The sequence below is a fragment of the Borostomias antarcticus genome (assembly GCF_949987555.1).
Source record: "Borostomias antarcticus genome assembly, chromosome: 8".
Classification (NCBI taxonomy): domain Eukaryota; kingdom Metazoa; phylum Chordata; class Actinopteri; order Stomiiformes; family Stomiidae; genus Borostomias; species Borostomias antarcticus.
The window spans coordinates 12,645,960-12,664,288 of record NC_140241.1 but is presented as its reverse complement, the minus strand read 5'-3'; the positions used below and the strand labels follow the sequence as shown (position 1 = coordinate 12,664,288).

Sequence of the window (18,329 nt, the reverse complement as noted above, 5' to 3'; positions counted from 1 at the left end):
TCATATACCTTTATCTCTTTCTCCAAGTCATATACCTCCATCTCTCTTTCTCCATGTCATATACCTCTATCTCTCTTTCTCCATGTCATATACCTCTATCTCTCTTTCTCCATGTCATATACCTCTATCTCCCTTTCTCCATGTCATATACCTCTATCTCTCTTTCTCCATGTCATATACCTCTATCTCTCTTTCTCCACCTCTATCTCTCTTTCTCCATGTCATATACCTCTATCTCTCTTTCTCCATGTCATATACCACTATCTCTCTTTCTCCATGTCATATACCTCTATCTCTCTTTCTCCATGTCATATACTGGCACTTTTTAGGTGGCTGGAGGAACATTAACGCAAGCTAGCGTCGTTAAACAAAGCGTCCGGATACAGTACCTCTATCTCTCTTTCTCCATGTTGTTTACCTTTATCTCTCTTTCTCCATGTTGTTTACCTTTATCTCTCTTTCTCCATGTTGTTTACCTTTATCTCTTTCTCCATGTTGTTTACCTTTATCTCTCTTTCTCCATGTTGTTTACCTCTATCTCTCTTTCTCCATGTGCTATACCTCCATCTCTCTTTCTCCATGTGCTATACCTTTATCTCTCTTTCTCCATGTTGTGTACCTCTTTCTCCATGTGGTTTACCTCTATCTCTCTTTCTCCATGTGGTTTACCTCTATCTCTCTTTCTCCATGTTGTTTACCTCTAAATTCAAATTCAAATGAGCTTTATTGGCACGATAGGTGAAAAGAACCCACATTGCCAAAGCAGTACATAAAATCAACATTCAAAAAATCAACATTCAGATTATGTATAAATAAATAAATAAAAAGTGAGTGTGAGGGTGTGTTATCTCTGACAGTGAGGGGTCTGGATTGCTGCGAGTTCAGCTCCCATACCCAGACCCAGCCCCCCTTTATCTCTTTCTCCAAGTCATATACCTCCATCTCTCTTTCTCCATGTCATATACCTCTATCTCTCTTTCTCCATGTTGTTTACCTTTATCTCTCTTTCTCCATGTTGTTTACCTCTATCTCTCTTTCTCCATGTGCTATACCTCCATCTCTCTTTCTCCATGTGCTATACCTTTATCTCTCTTTCTCCATGTTGTGTACCTATTTCTCCATGTGGTTTACCTCTATCTCTCTTTCTCCATGTGGTTTACCTCTATCTCTCTTTCTCCATGTTGTTTACCTCTAAATTCAAATTCAAATGAGCTTTATTTATTTATTTATTTATTTATTTATTTATTTATTTATGTATAAATAAATAAATAAAAAGTGAGTGTGAGGGTGTGTTATCTCTGACAGTGAGGGGTCTGGATTGCTGCGAGTTCAGCTCCCATACCCAGACCCAGCCCCATGGAGTAAGTATCAGTGATTATGTGATATTAATTATGTGTTTGTGTATAAAAACATAACATAACATACACAACAAAACATGAAGCTATATATCAACAATACAATCAAAAACATTTAACAATAGTTCAATTTATAATATAATAACATGGGGAGCTGGCAATATCCTTCAGATGTTATCACTGAGATGTTTGCTATACAGTAGAACTTGTTTCCCTTAACGTATGATAACAGTCAACATATTTAGCAGCTAATACTGCACACTGACTCTTCTCTTCACATAAATATGGCAGTTTCTCGGTATCAGGGAGGTGAATAAACTCAGGATATATATTATTTATTTTATCAAAGAAAATCTCTCTTAAATGTTTATATTTCTCACAATATAATAAGAAGTGAGATTCTGTTTCAACATCTCCCTGATGACAAAGTGAACACAGCCTGGCCTCCTTGGGTAGCCAATACTGCCTGCGGCGGCCTGTTTCTATGGTTTACCTCTATCTCTCTTTCTCCATGTCGTTTACCTCTATCTCTCTTTCTCCATGTCGTTCACCTCTATCTCTCTGACCTGTTCTCTTCCTCTCCGTTGTTCTGGCAGATCACGCTCGTGCCCGGCGAAAGAGTATAGCCACCGGGAAGCAGCCAAGCATGGATACCCCTCCCACTGCCCCCCCTCAACCCTTCCGACAATCCGTGAGTAACCCCGCCCACTCCAGGCCTCGCCCCCTCCCTCCCCCGCTGTCGCTGTCCCTGCCCGCCTACCCCCCACAGCACCCCTGCCGCCAGGGCCCCCCCGCGCCCCCTGGGCAGCGGCATGGCGCCCCCCCCCGCCTCCCTCCGCGCTCGCTGCCTCCCCCCGCCCGCCCCCCGGCGCGGGTGCCCCACTCCTCCACCCTGCCCCCCACGCCCGCGGCTTACAGCCCTCCCCCCTGTCACTGGGGCGCCGACCGCAGCGTTGCCGGTTCGAGTCCAGAGGCAGGACAGCTTATGGCACCGCTGCCCCCCCCCATGGAGGTATGTGGTACCCGGTCGACATCAGTCAGCAGACCCCCCATCACCCCCCCCCCCCTCGTCGGTGAAGAGACTCTCTGTGTCACGCTAGCTAGCTGGGATCCAGAGGGGTTCAGTGAGCCCACATCCTGAATTTTGGATCTGGGATCACTGAAAGACGTGTGTCTTCCGGGGGTTTATGAAGTGCAAAGCGTCCTGAGGGGAGGTTCAGAGTAGGTCATCCCACTGCTGAGTACAACGGTCAGCACAGGAGTTAAATCTTTAGTCACGTCCCCAAAATGGACTGCAAATGACACATTTCAAATAACCGGGTGTCATATTCTTTTGGTATAATTCAATCAGTTAAAGTACTGTTATATTAATGCATGTAGACAACATGGTAATTGATTTAAAAGATGAGACTGTTGGTTTGTGAGGTAAGAGCTACACTGGACCTCTGTGCTGTAGAGCATCACATTTGTTTGGGTTGGGACTGGTCATGTGACACCCTCAGCACTGTGCGTACTCTGGCCAGTACACTTGATACTTGAGCTGAGGAAGTATTGATTCATTCATTGATCTGGCATCGCTGCTTCTGTTCCTCCACGGTCTCAAAGCGGTACACTCGCTGACCTACACACCCACAGTACACTCGCTGACCTACACACCCACAGTACACTCGCTGACCTACACACCCACGGTACACTAGCTGACCTACACACCCACGGTACACTCGCTGACCTACACACCCACGGTACACTAGCTGACCTACACACCCACGGTACACTAGCTGACCTACACACCCACGGTACACTAGCTGACCTACACACCCACGGTACACTAGCTGACCTACACACCCACGGTACACTCGCTGACCTACACACCCACGGTACACTAGCTGACCTACACACCCACGGTACACTAGCTGACCTACACACCCACGGTACACTCGCTGACCTACACACCCACGGTACACTAGCTGACCTACACACCCACGGTACACTAGCTGACCTACACACCCACGGTACACTAGCTGACCTACACACCCACGGTACACTAGCTGACCTACACACACCAGGAATCACTGTACACAGGGTGCGATTTGTAAAAAAAAAAAAAACAGAGGGGGGGACATTTTCAAATAAAATTGAATGTCCAGAAATTGAACAAATGTTAACATCAGAACAAAGGAAACGACTGTATGCTCTTATTGTATTCTTATATATACACCCAACAAAGTGCTAAAAGAAAGGACAAACCATACGATGTTAGGTTATTGATCACACTGCTATGAATGTAGAGCTATCCCGTCTTCATCATAGACCATTAGACCTCATTAAAAAGTGATATGCGTAGGCTAGTTAAAGAAAGGCACTATGTGCATTATAGGCTACATCAAATCACTGTTACAGTAGAGCTGTGCCTCGAAAGCATTTGAACACCAGCCATCTATCCCGACAAATCTGTAGGCCAACATTCAGCATGGATCCATCTTGGTCCACAATCACGCGCACTTTCACCGGTAGGCCAGGCCGCAAGGCTGAAAAGAAAATCTGGAACACAAGATTAAATATAAATTGGTATTGGTCTCGTGAAAAAGAGGATAAATTGGCGGCCGTGACAATGTGCTGCGCTGACTTGGCTATCGCCTAATATCGAGGATGAGAATAGCAAAACAAAAGCAATACATGCTGAAGATTGGCCGCTTATCACCCACAACAATAATTGTATTATAATAAAATATTCATCCTGTCACTTACCGATGTTTAGCACTAGCAGAATCTGCTTTGGTGACGGACCTCTGGCGTTTTGGGTATCCTCCCAAATCCTCGCAGCAAAATATGACGAAATGCTTTGTTGAACCCGTTTCATTGCTAATTCTTGCTAGTTAGAGTAGGCGCTTGCTTGACAGTTGCCATGACAATCAAACGTGTGGTTAGAACTAGCTGTTGTAAATCATATTTTTGAAATAGCTATTGTAGTTTTTCTAAATTGCGCCATCTATTTTCGGGCACAGGAATTGTAGCTATATTCAGTCTGACCAGAAGCAGGGATAAAAACGTATCCCCACCGGCGATAAAAATGAATGATCAGAGGAGGGGATATCAAAACCAGAGGGGGGGAAATCCCCCCCATCCCCCCCAGCATTTTGCACGCTGACTGTACATGTACAGGTGAAGAGTTTTACTGTGATTGTATCAGTCACAGCTGATCTATATAGTACCAAATTAAGCATATTTATGTCAGTGTCTTTTGTTTTCGTGTGTGTTTGGTTGGTTTTTACTGTCACTGAGAGTGAGACATGTTTCTGTCAAAGCACTATTTCCTGGTCATTGTTCTCTTGCGTTGTTGGATATGATTATGTTTGGAAGCACATAACTGCACTGTAATCATGTGTGTTTGGGAGCACATACAGGACAGACTGCACTGTGATGTGTGTTTGGTCTCTGGATGGAGGGCAGAGGGGATGTTTGGACACTGGGCATTTATGGCACAATAGCCCCCACTATTGGATACCCAGAGACACTACAGTGCTCTGCTTGGTGTTGAGGATAATAAAATTATAATAAATATGTGCTTTTCTCCTCCCCATGTGTGTCATCTCACATACGTTCACATCTGAATTGCTTTTGTTTGTGAGTGTTGTTGTGTTCTGCTGTGTTAATGGATGCCTTCTCCTGGTGTTTGGTATTTTGGTCATGTGTTTGTCCTCCATCCTGTCGTCTGGGAGACGCCATCCCTCTGGCCCTGACCTCTCATACACCCCCACCCAATGTGCCCTCCAAAAACAATCCCATCATACCTTGCTCCCCACAACCCTGTTTCTCCTTGTCCTTAACATGGGTCGTTGACCCCTCTCCTACTCTCTCTCTCTCGCTCTCTCTCTCTCTCTCTCCTATTCTCTCTCTCTCTCTCTCCTATTCTCTCTCCTACTCTCTATCTCTCCTATTCTCTCTCTCCTACTCTCTCTCTCCTATTCTCTCTCTATCTCTCTCTCTCCTATTCTCTCTCTCCTATTCTCTCCCTCTCTCCTATTCTCTCTCTCTCCTATTCTCTCTCTCCTTTTCTCCCTCTCTCCTATTCTCTCTCTCTCCTATTCTCTCCTTCTCTCCCACTCACTCTCTCTCCTATTCTCTGTCTTTCTCTCTCTCTCTCTCCCTCCCTACATCACACCCGTCCCTCTCCCTGGTTGGTCCCCCTGACTGGTCTCTCTGGCTGGTCTCCTTGGTTGGTCCCCCTGGCTGGTCTCTCCCTGGCTGGTCTCCCTGGCTGGTCTCCCCCTGACTGGTCTCCCTGGCTGGTCTCTCCCTGGTTGGTCTCCCTGGCTGGTCTCTCCCTGGTTGGTCTCCCTGGATGGTCTCCCCCTGGATGGTCTCCCCCTGCCCGGCCGCTGTCCTGCTGCTCCAGAGTTTCCTCAGCAGGAGGCTGAAGGGCTCCATAAAGAGGGCTAAGAGTCAGCCCAAACTGGACCGCACCAGCAGCTTCCGACACATGATCCTCCCGCGCTTCCGCAGCGCTGACCAGGACAGGTACGGACGTCTGTGTGTGTGTGTGTGTGTGTGTGTGTGTGTGTGTGTCTATGTGTCAGAGTTTTTAAACAGTAGGTGTGTTATCTGTGAGGGGTTTCACAGATGCTCCGGTCACTGTTCCAGGACATCTCATAGCCTCTATGACAGCTTTACAATAAGTGTTTATTTTGCAATCACAATTTTCTGTGCAGTTGTTCCATTCACATTTTAGGTATTCAATATTTAATATCCATTCTGTTCACACAGAATACTGATAACAGCCCACTCTGCCACGTCCTGGTCTCTCCATGGCAACAACAGACAAGCATATGGCTTTAGCACAGATCTGTGGTAGCAGACGTACGGTAGTATACCTTCATAGCAGACTATGGTAGTATACCTTCATAGCAGACGTAGGGTAGTGTACCTTCATAGCAGACGTACGGTAGTATACCTTCATAGCAGAGTACGGTAGTGTACCTTCATAGCAGACGTACGGTAGTATACCTTCATAGCAGACTATGGTAGTGTACCTTCATAGCAGACGTACGGTAGTATACCTTCATAGCAGACTATGGTAGTATACCTTCATAGCAGACTATGGTAGTATACCTTCATAGCAGACGTATGGTAGTATACCTTCATAGCAGACTATGGTAGTGTACCTTCATAGCAGACTATGGTAGTATCCCTTCATAGGAGAGTACGGTGGTGTACTGTACCTTCATAGCAGACTATGGTAGTATACCTACATAGCAGACTATGGTAGTATACCTTCATAGCAGACATACGGTAGTATACCTTCATAGCAGACTATGGTAGTATACCTTCATAGCAGACTATGGTAGTATACCTTCATAGCAGAGTACGGTAGTATACCTTCATAGCAGACTATGGTAGTATACCTTCGTAGCAGACTATGGTAGTGTACCTTCATAGCAGACTATGGTAGTATACCTTCATAGCAGACATACGGTAGTATACCTTCATAGCAGAGTACGGTAGTGTACCTTCATAGCAGACTATGGTAGTGTACCTTCATAGCATACGTACGGTAGTGTACCTTCATAGCAGACGTACGGTAGTATACCTTCATAGCAGACTATGGTAGTATACCTTCATAGCAGACTATGGTAGTATACCTTCATAGCAGAGTACGGTAGTGTACCTTCATAGCAGACTATGGTAGTATACCTTCATAGCAGACTATGGTAGTATACCTTCATAGCAGTATACCTTCATAGCAGACTATGGTAGTGTACCTTCATAGCAGACTATGGTAGTATACATTCATAGCAGACTATGGTAGTATACCTTCATAGCAGACTATGGTAGTATACCTTCATAGCAGACGTACGGTAGTATACCTTCATAGCAGAGTACGGTAGTGTACCTTCATAGCAGACTATGGTAGTGTACCTTCATAGCAGACGTATGGTAGTGTACCTTCATAGCAGACGTACGGTAGTATACCTCCATAGCAGACTATGGTAGTATACCTTCATAGCAGACTATGGTAGTATACCTTCATAGCAGACTATGGTAGTATACCTTCATAGGAGAGTACGGTAGTGTACCTTCATAGCAGACTATGGTAGTATACCTTCATAGCAGACTATGGTAGTATACCTTCATAGCAGACGTACGGTAGTATACCTTCATAGCAGACTATGGTAGTATACCTTCATAGCAGATTATGTTAGTATATCTTCATAGCAGACTATGGTAGTATACCTGCATAGCAGAGTGCGGTAGTGTACCTTCATAGCACACTATGGTAGTATACCTTCATAGCAGACTATGGTAGTATACCTTCATAGCAGTATACCTTCATAGCAGACTATGGTAGTGTACCTTCATAGCAGACTATGGTAGTATACATTCATAGCAGACTATGGTAGTATACCTTCATAGCAGACTATGGTAGTATACCTTCATAGCAGACGTACGGTAGTATACCTTCATAGCAGACTATGGTAGTATACCTTCATAGCAGACTATGGTAGTGTACCTTCATAGCAGACTATGGTAGTATACCTTCATAGCAGACATATGGTAGTATACCTTCATAGCAGACTATGGTAGTATACCTTCATAGCAGACTATGGTAGTGTACCTTCATAGCAGAGTATGGTAGTGTACCTTCATAGCAGAGTATGGTAGTATACCTTCATAGCAGACATATGGTAGTGTACCTTCATAGCAGACTATGGTAGTGTACCTTCATAGCAGACTATGGTAGTATACCTTCATAGCAGACTATGGTAGTATACCTTCATAGCAGACATATGGTAGTATACCTTCATAGCAGACGTACGGTAGTATACCTTCATAGCAGACTATGGTAGTATACCTTCATAGCAGACTATGGTAGTGTACCTTCATAGCAGACTATGGTAGTGTACCTTCATAGCAGACTATGGTAGTATACCTTCATAGCAGACGTATGGTAGTATACCTTCATAGCAGACGTACGGTAGTATACCTTCATAGCAGACTATGGTAGTATAACTTCGTAGCAGATTATGGTAGTGTACCTTCAGTGAGCCAGAGTGGGTGGACCAAGTGAGACAGGAGGTACTGCACTACATTGAGTGGTAATGGTAGAGTTATTCATCAACGCTTCAATGCAGGAAACATACATGTTTACATACGTCTTGTTGTTTAGAGACTACAGTTTGCCACATGGCCTGACTCCTCCTGTAACTTGTGAACGGGGAACATATTGACGGTGACATGTGAAAGGAAGAGGCTTGCTGAGACGCTGGCTCAGTTTGAATTCAGAGATCCGATGTTCTGAACAGCTGTAGCACAGCTAGGGTTGCAGTTTCCTCTCTACTGTTGCCCTTCACTGTCTCATGCAAAACATGATATGGCCACTAGACAGCACACTGTTAGTCAAGATAGTCTTGTCAAGAGAGTTGGCAGTGTTTCCAAGTCAACTTCTGGCGCCTAAGTCTTTTCCCGCCCCAGGCTTATTCCAGGGTGTGCTTTAGTCATCGTTAGTGTGTGGGGGTGGAGAACGGCTGAGTCAAGGAGCCTTTAACGTCCAGAACGATGTGCGAGGCCAGCGTCTTTCAAAGTCGCCGTGGTTGATTTCCTTCTCCGAGACATTGGCCATCTCCCATAGGTGACGCTGTAGATGTAGTCGTCCGGTTTGGTGGGGAGCGGAGGGGAGGCGACGCTGTACTTGGTGTCTTATTCAACAGTCACTTTATGCATCGCTTCACCCTTCTAGGAATTGTGTCAGAGCGGCGCAGCGGAGTGATGAGGTGTGATGTGTGCTCATTCCTCTGCTGTCCCCCTCCACACACTCCACCTCCCTTTGGTTCCTCTCACTCCTGTCTCTACTCTCTTTCTCTCTCCTCTCTCTCTCCTCTCTTTCTGTCCTCTCTCTCTCCTCTCATTCTTTCTCTCTCTCCTCTTTCTCTCTCTCTCTCCTTTTTCTCTCTCTCTCCTCTCTTTCTCTTTCTTTCTCTCCTCTCTTTTTCTCTCTCTCTATCCTCTCTATCCTCTCTTGTTTTTCTCTCATCCTCCCTGTCACTCCCTTCTTCTCCAAAGGACCCACAGTTACAGTAACAACAACTGACTGTCATATCCTCTGAGAGGTCTTCTCTCCTTTAGTTATCCCTCTCTCCCTCACACACACACACACACTCACGCACACACACACACACACACAGACACACACACACCTCCCTCCCTATCTCGACCTCCCCCACTCTCTTTCTTTATGTCTCTCATTCTGACTCATTCCTCTCGGTCTATTTTTAACTCTCTCCTCAACTCTCCGTTCTCCTCCCTCTCTCTCTCCCTCTCTCTCTCTCCCTCTCTCTCTCTCTCCCTCTCTCTCTCTCTCTCTCTCTCTCTCTCTCACTCTCTCTCTCCCCTATGTGTAATGTTGTGATGAGCATTATGAGTAAATGTATACCGAGGGAGAAGGAAGCCCGCATCATCAGGACCTCATCCTGTAGTGGGCTCATCTCTCCTTCCTCCTCCTCTCCTCCGTGGTGAGCCTGTCTCCTCTCCTCTCCTCTCATCCTGTAGTGGGCTCATCTCTCCTTCCTCCTCCTCTCCTCCCTGGTGAGCCTGTCTCCTCTCCTCTCATCCTGTAGTGGGCTCATCTCTCCTTCCTCCTCCTCTCCTCTCATCCTGTAGTGGGCTCATCTCTCCTTCCTCCTCCTCTCCTCTCATCCTGTAGTGGGCTCATCTCTCCTTCCTCCTCCTCTCCTCCCTGGTGAGCCTGTCTCCTCTCCTCTCATTCTGTCTGTCTCTGCTTCAGTCCAGCATTCATCAGTCCGTGTGTGTGTGTAAGCACCTGAATTTGTGTTTGTGTGTGTGTGTTTGTGTGTGTGGTACAGTAAGCAGTGTGCGCCTGTGTTGGGAGAGCGTGTGGTTCAGCGTTTGTGCGTGTGGGTGTTTGGATGCGAGTGTCTGTGTTCACACCAGAGCTTCCATGGATGCATCTGTGAGAGAGAGAGAGAGAGGGAGAGAGAGAGGGAGAGAGAGAGAGAGAGAGAGAGTGTGTGTGTGTGTGTGTGTGTGGGAGTGTATAAGTGTGTGTGTGTGTGGGGGGGGGAGTGTTATATTGTGTGTGTGTGTGTGTGTGGGTGTGTGTGTGTGTGTGTGTGTGTGTGTGTGTGTGGGAGTGTTTAAGTGTGTGTGTGGGAGAGTGTATAAGTGTGTGTGTGGGGGGGGGTGTATAAGTGTGTGTCTGTGTGTGTGTGGGAGTGTATAAGTGTGTGTGAGTATGTAGGGGGGTATAACTGTGTGTGAGTGTGTGTGTGTGTGTGTGGGGGCGGTATAACTGTGTGTGTGTGAGTGTGTGTGTGTGTGTGTGTGGGGGGGGGGTATAACTGTGTGGGTGAGCCTGATGAGCAGACTAGAGATCCTGTTCCTGTGTTGCATCAGTGTACCAGTGAATGGACATGCTGCACATGTTATACTGTAACAAGCTGTGTGTCGCTTTTTTGAAGCTCGCCCAGTTAATTGGCATCTGCTTCTCCTGAAGCAGAGATGGATGAAAGCCTGATGGTGCAACGTTAACATTACCTGATGTTTGAAAACCTCAGAAAATCTGAAATGTTTAAGTTGAGCTCTCCTCAGGGAGGAACCATAAGTGTCTTGCCTTGATTAAAGACCTTCATCTTTCTCTCTCTCTCTCTCTTAATCTCTCTCACTCTTTCTCTCACTCTCTCTCTCTCAATCTCTCTCTCTCTCTCTTAAAGGAGAATGTTCGTTTTTGAAAACCTGGACCTTATTTACGGCATATTATAAGACGTTTGACTCACTGAGATAACTTTGGTGCAATTTGAAGGCCTGTAGAAGAAATAAAAAATCCAGCACGGGCCAAGTATATCCATGTAATGGCGGCGGACGGGGCACTAAGAATGCAGCTTCTAAAAATTGAAGTCTCCGACGTACTTCAGGCGAGACACGGATGTCAACGCCGGGCTAATCGGCAGAAGCTAATCAGTCACACCCCATATGACGCAACCCACCAGCTGACTGTCTGCTATCATAGCATTGGTTCAGCTCGCTAGAGTGCATGTATTTAAGCTGTCAAAACACGTCATTGCTTGCTCTTGCCATTAATGCTGATCGCTCGTATCTGCGCGCTTGCTGCTTCCGTGTTCTCTGCTCTGCGTCCGCTCTGCCATTACTGCTGATCGCTCGTATCTGCGTGCTCGCTGCTTCCGCGTTCTCTGCTCTGCGTCCGCTCTGCCATTACTGCTGATCGCTCGTATCTGCGCGCTCGCCCCACCTCCTCCCCTGCTCCGCCTGTGTTCTGTCGATGTCGTCTCTGTTGTCGTCGTTGCTCTCTGTTCCGGGGGTATTGCTGCTTTCTTCTGGTATTCCACTATGCGTCGGCTAGTGGAAGCCGGGGAATTACACTAGCTTAGTCTCTGTGGCACTCTGTGGTGATCGTGGGCCGAAACATCTCCGAAGGGCCATCCAGCAGTCCCTCCGGTCACCATGGAGGCAGAGACACTAGGCTGTATCGCCTTCGGACTCCACGAAGCGCTGGCCCGTGGAGGCCAGGGACTATAATGTACAGCAGTCCTCCTGTGGCGCTCTTTGACGGTCTTAGTGGGCTGAGTTACCTCCGAGCGTTTTCCTGATCACGGCCCACTCTGATCGTCATAGAGGCAGGGGGCTAGATGCCGTTCCCTCTTCCGGCCCGGCACTCTGGGCCAAGCAGCCCAGAGGGGGGGAACATCTAGATTGCCGCATTCCACATGCGTGGAAGGCAGGGGGCCCCCCGAACAGATCACACCGCCAAAATTCATATGCATAAAAAATGTATATGCTGTCCGTATAATTGCATGCTAATAAATGGGTCAATTTCGACTAAAGTGATCCCGACTGAAATGTATTTTCTGCTAAGCTATATTTCGTTTCTAAAGACGTTTCTAAAGATCATTACAGAGGCATGTGAAAACCACAACAAGCCCTCACTCTATGGAAGCACAACTAGCGATTCATAAAGACAGATTGATGAAAACAACCGTTTCGCGGCAGAAAATAGATTTTTAGAAGCTGCATTCTCAGTGCCCCATCCGCCGCCATTACATGGATATACTTGGCTCGCGCTGGATTTTAAATTTCTTCTACAGGCCTCCGAATTACACCAGTTATCTTGGTGAGTCAAACGTCTTATAATATGCCGTAAATATGGTCCAGGTTGTCAAAAACGAACATTGTCCTTTAAGCTCTCTGTCTCTCTCTCAATCTCTTATTCTCTCACTCCCTCTCCCTCTCTCTCTCTCAATCTTTCCCTCTCGCTCTCTCTTAATCTCTCACTCTCTTTCTCTCCCTCTCAATCTCTCTCTCGCTCTCTCTCAATCTCTCTCTATCTATAAATTACTGAATATATTTCCCTGCCCTCGTGCAAGATATGTTAGGCAGTTGGATTTTGATAGGAGCTTCTTTTTGAAGAGCTTACTTCAGGCTTGCACACATAGTTTGACCACAATATATATCTGCCTGTCTTCATATCTTCACATCTTAACATTTCTATGGATGGAAGTGCTGACCCTGACCCTAGCACTGATGACAGAAGAAGAAAACATCCCATAACAGGAACATAAACACAGGCCAAATGCAAGTATATTGTCACAGAATCAAGGACATCGCCACGCTGTAGGCGATACTGGATGTAGCCTAGTTGCTCAGCTCTTTGAGGGCGAGAGCGTTATACAAGTCCCCGGTTGTGATGTAGCCTACCGCTGTAGACTCGCTGCTCCCTCACTTACCATCTCTCCTCTCTCCCCGCCTGTCTCTCTTCTCCTGTCTCTCCCCCAGGACGAGGCTGATGCAGAGCTTCAAAGAGTCCCACTCCCATGAGTCCCTGCTGTCCCCCAGCAGCGCGGCGGAGGCACTGGACCTCACCTTGGACGAGGACGCCATCATCAAACCCGTCCACTCCAGCATCCTGGGACAGGAGTACTGCTTCGAGGTGAGCGGTCAGCAACTAGCCCTAGCCAGCCAAACCTTCCTTGTCCCTTGTTGAATTGTCCCAGGAAAACACTTCTGATGCTGGTTTGCTGGTCAGGGTTAGGGTTAGGGGTCAGGGGTCAGCGTCAGGGCTAAGGGACCTGACAGACTTGTGGTCACCAGCGCAGCTGCTAACGGCTGGTTGTTGCTCTTCCCGCCCGCTGACCTCAGGTGACGACGGCTTCGGGAACCAAGTGCTTCGCGTGTCGCTCGGCCGCGGAGAGAGACAAATGGATCGAGAACCTCCAGAGAGCCGTCAAGCCCAACAAGGTGAGAGGAGGGAGAGGAAGAACGAATGAGGGAGAGAAAGAAAGAAAGAAAGGATCCGTCTGTTCTGTCTGTTTGATTGTGCTTCTCCCTCCGTCTTCATCTCTGCATTTGCTCACTGCATCCTCTCCATTCAGTGCTGTACATTACATTACATCACATTACATGACATCACATGGCATCACATGACATCACATGACATGCCATGACATAACATTACATCACATTACATGACATCACATTACATCACATGACATCACATGACATCACATGACATCACATGCCATCACATCATATCACATCACATTAGATCACATCACATCACATCATATCACATTACAGTCACTTAGTAGATGTTTTTGATCCAAAGCAACTTACAATAATTGCAAGTCTGTGTACAGGAAGTCTGTGTACTACTACAGGAAGTATGTGTACTACTACAGGAAGTCTGTGTACTACTACAGAAAGTCAGTGTACTACTACAGAAAGTCAGTGTACTACTACAGGAAGGCAGTGGACTACTGCTGTACACAACGCCTAATCAACCATCATGTTTCTTCTTGCAATCACCAGAGACAGATAAATAAGCTTAATGCAAGTTCAGCCTTTAAACGGGCTGATTAAAACAAAAACCCTGTTCCTGTCCCCGATGGATCTGTAAGTTCAGCTTAAAGCCTCCTCTCTCTCTCTCTCTTATTAAACCGGAGAGCATCACAGTGACAGAGAGGCCTGGATGTGCTTGACGGCGGCCAGGGAGAGCGCACGTTATTGCAGTCTAATTGAGACGAGGCGGCCGGCTCATCCAGATGCTGCCACCGTGGGGGTCTTGGCTGAGTCACCAAACTCCAAGGACGCGACATGGGGGTGGGGGGCTTAGAACACTTCCGCTGCGTCATCAGGGATGTCAGAGCACACGCATGTGGAGAGAGACGCCAGGACGAGCGTCAGAGACACACTGGCGGGTCCATCAGGGCATTAGAACCACCTACAGTATGGCCTTCTTTCTTTGTCTTCCCAGTGAAATTCGTTTTAAAGAGCTGACAAATCTTACATGGTTTCTCAAAGATCCGGACTAATTGTCAGGCAGCCTAGCAATGAAGCACTTAGGGTGCGTGTCCACCGGAAAGCTGAATGTAACTGAACAGCACCAAGCTTACAGCTTCTTATAGCACACTAGAGCTGGGGTTTAGAGCTGGCCAGGCTAACGATGTTTTACACCTACGTTAGCAACGAGTGTCGTGTTTTTGCAGCCTGCAGATTAACTAGCCAGGTTAAGATAGCTAGATAATGTTAGCTAGTGCTAACGTTTGCTGTCTCTGCAGTTTTGCCAAAAACCGACCGCTGTCGTCATCAGAACAGGCTTTTACAGCAGCGCTCTAGCCCAAAAAGTTCAACTTTTTTCAACTGCAAAAAAAGCCTAGAGCTCACGGCGCTATAGCGCTAAAAAGCGCTTGGAACACAGCTCTCGTCCCCAAAGGCGTAGGTTTGGTTTCAACATTGGTAGGGACCATATAACAGTGTAGCCTGCATACACAATTTTTGCTGGGGAAGAGAGGTTAAACCTCTTAAATATTCATATATTTATGAAATTGAATAATACAGTGTTCTTAGTGTATTACATCCTGCCTGCTGCTGTATCTCTCCACTCTCTCGGTTGCTGCTGCGTCCCTCCACACTCTCTCTCTCTCAACTGCTGCTGTGTCCCTCCACTCTCTCTCTCTCTCTCTCAACTGCTGCTGTGTACCTCCACTCTCTCTCGACTGCTGCTGTGTTTCATACATAAAAATTATTTGATTAAAATTGAGATTTTCATTGTATTTTTAGACTGACATTCAACTTAATCATTCAAATTGATACATCTGTCCATTAGGGGAGTAACAAAATACCAGACATTTAGTAGGCAATACTAATTGTGAAATTCCACAATCCTGGATACCCAATTTGATACAATAGTTGGAAAAAATAAATCCCATGTACTTCAACATACACTATACTTAATTTAAAACACCCTCCGGCCAATATAGTGAGAGGAAAATTATGAGATTCCAGTTAGCAAGTATAAATTACGCTAATAACTGTAAGAAAACATGCTACACAGGGACAGGCTTGTACAAAGAAAAACAGACCTGAGCCCTCATAAAAGTAACGTTTATGGCTCTCACGGGCTGGCTAACCTCTAGATCAGGGTTTCCCAACCTGGGGTCCGGGCCCCCCTTAGGGGGGCGCTAACAATCGCAGGGGGGGGCGCCAGGCCCCAGACAATTTGAGGCCTTAATATTAGCTAGACAAAGAATCATGTTATTGACATGTCACACAGCAATTTTTACAAAATACATGATCATATCTGATGAAGGTCAAAAAGCCTTGTATTTACGGCACTACAATACCATATAAATTCAACAAATTAATCTGAGAATATGAATCGTGTCAACATTAATATTACTGCTACACTGGCGAAGCGCTTCATTGCACCATACAGCTGATGGAATTTGCACACATATGAACACACAGACTGGACGTTCACAGCAATTTAATTTTTTTAATTCTTTTTTTTTGGGGGGGGGGGGCGCAAATTCCATCAGGTGTAAGTTAGAGGGACTCTGGGACTGGACGGTTGGGAACCCCTGCTCTAGATAACGTTACCGTATGAGTATTCAGTTTCCCCTATAATTGTAACAAAGAACCCCTGTTAGGCTAAAACAATGTATTTATTTTTATATCAAAACTTTCGACTTTAATATCACTGACGTTTTTTAGCATAAGTTAATGGGAGTTTAATATGGCGAAAATTAGCATCACGTTTTGAACAGACTGGGTTTCACAAAGCTATAGTAGCCCATCGGCTAGTATTCATTGCTGACACTAACGGTCATTAGTTGTGAGGACGCCATGATGTCCCATTCAATTAAATCTCTGGTGGGCAGCTAATGTATAATAATGTAATGGCTGCTGCTATCGTAATGTTACAGGATGATAGAAGCCATCTTAACAGTTCGCTAGCTAGCCAGCTTATATCACCAGTTGATCATTTGCCACAATGGAAAGACAAGTGATGTTAATTTAGGTAACGTTAGTGGGATGGTACATTCACGGTGGAGGAAAGGGGTAGGCTAACGGTCTAATATGTAACTCCGAACATAATGCAAACTAACTCAAAATGGTACGGTCAATTCTGTGCTTCCAAACTATGGGAAGGCCATCTAAATGATAATATAACTGCACTCCAAAGATAATGCGAACATGGTTGCTTAAAAGTTGGCTCAAAATTTGGGCCTCCCAAAATGTTGGTAGGGACATGTCCCGACCGTCCATACGCAAACCTACGCCCTTGCTTGTCCCTATAGCGCCCTAGAGCTCATTACTGATTGTAAACTACGAGAAAACAGCGCCAGCTCTAAAATACAGCTTGCAGGTGGACACGCAACCTTAGACTAACAGTGTAGGAAAATAGCCGATATATTTAGCCTTCTAAATTGGGAATTAAAAGCAGAGTGGCAGAGTGAGTGTTCCAGTGGTATTTCAGTGACTCAACACCCCCCCCCCTCCCCCCAGATAAACATGGTCCAGTGGAGGTTTGTCCATTGAGGCAGGGGAGGACAGTCCTCCTCAGTTTTTTTTTCAGGTTTTCCCTATGGATAAAAACCCACTATTGAAATTCTAAAGCTCCAACAGTGACATATACAACATGCAGCTGGAGGACTCATAGATATCTATGGAAGGGAGGCTAGCCTCCTTAGGACGGGTTCTTTTCTCTTAAATCAATGTAACGCCTTTTTTCTTGCTAATTTGTGATTGGCCAAAACGCTGAAAAAAAATTACCGCAAGGGAGGACAGTACTCCGGCCCTGTCTGAACAGGATTCAGATATTGACATTTTGTTAGTCCAATCACATTCCAGATTTACCACAGTGAAGGCCGATTGAGTCGGCGTTGATGTCTGTGTTTCTCTTCCCTGTGCCATTGGAGAATTTTTGGTTGTGTTCGTAGCTCCATAATATAATACATCCGAAAGTATTATGGGACATATTATACATCAAACTGTTCGTCTATTTGTCTTGATTCTAGCCATCTAAATATCCAAGCTGACATAAATACTTTTTGTGCTAGAGCCGTCTGAACACGACAGTTCCACTGGCTGATTATAGCCGGTAACGTTAGCTACAAGGTGCACGTCAGGCTACGGCATAGGCAGGCGCGCAGATTGGCTGGAGGCGCAAACTGTCGGCAACTCGTCCAAAACATTTCTAGAGACTGCGTCGCAACACCGGATCGGAGAAATCCACAGCCTGGCTCCTGCTAGCGAGAGAATTGATCGCTTTGCGGTGCTTATTCCTCATCCAGTGATGGATTGGTGCATGGAAAACTTGCAACTGAATGTTCATATTGTTCTGATAATTGTAGGCTATAGCAACATAAGAGTGGCAGCTTTGACAGCAACCCAAATGAGCTAATCCCATAGCTGTACCATTGCTGGCTAGTCATGAGCGAACTGTTGGATACTGCATTTGCTGTGTAACGTATTCCATTGTCAAGTTGTCATCTATTTGCCAACAAACTGTTTGAGAGCCAGCACACCTCAGTGTCCCCTAATCACCAATTACCAATCACCAAAAGCCATCCACACCCTCTTATCCTCAGAATACATTTGTATGATCACCCTCCACTACACCTATATACTGTATTGAGATTACATTACATTACAGTCACATTGCAG

The 18,329-nt window shown here is 46.0% G+C and overlaps 1 protein-coding gene across 1 annotated transcript in view; it reads left to right on the top strand.

Annotated features, from left to right (window-relative positions):
• Positions 1–18,329, top strand: part of syngap1b (synaptic Ras GTPase activating protein 1b) — a gene marked incomplete at its 3' end in the record, with an annotated part of 183,912 nt that overhangs the window by 113,086 nt on the left and 52,497 nt on the right. The window contains exons 3-6 of the mRNA XM_084442293.1: positions 1,952–2,046; positions 5,752–5,873; positions 13,158–13,311; positions 13,521–13,619. Of these exons, the coding sequence (XP_084298419.1) occupies positions 1,952–2,046; positions 5,752–5,873; positions 13,158–13,311; positions 13,521–13,619 (470 nt within the window). The remainder of the gene's footprint in view (positions 1–1,951; positions 2,047–5,751; positions 5,874–13,157; positions 13,312–13,520; positions 13,620–18,329) is intronic.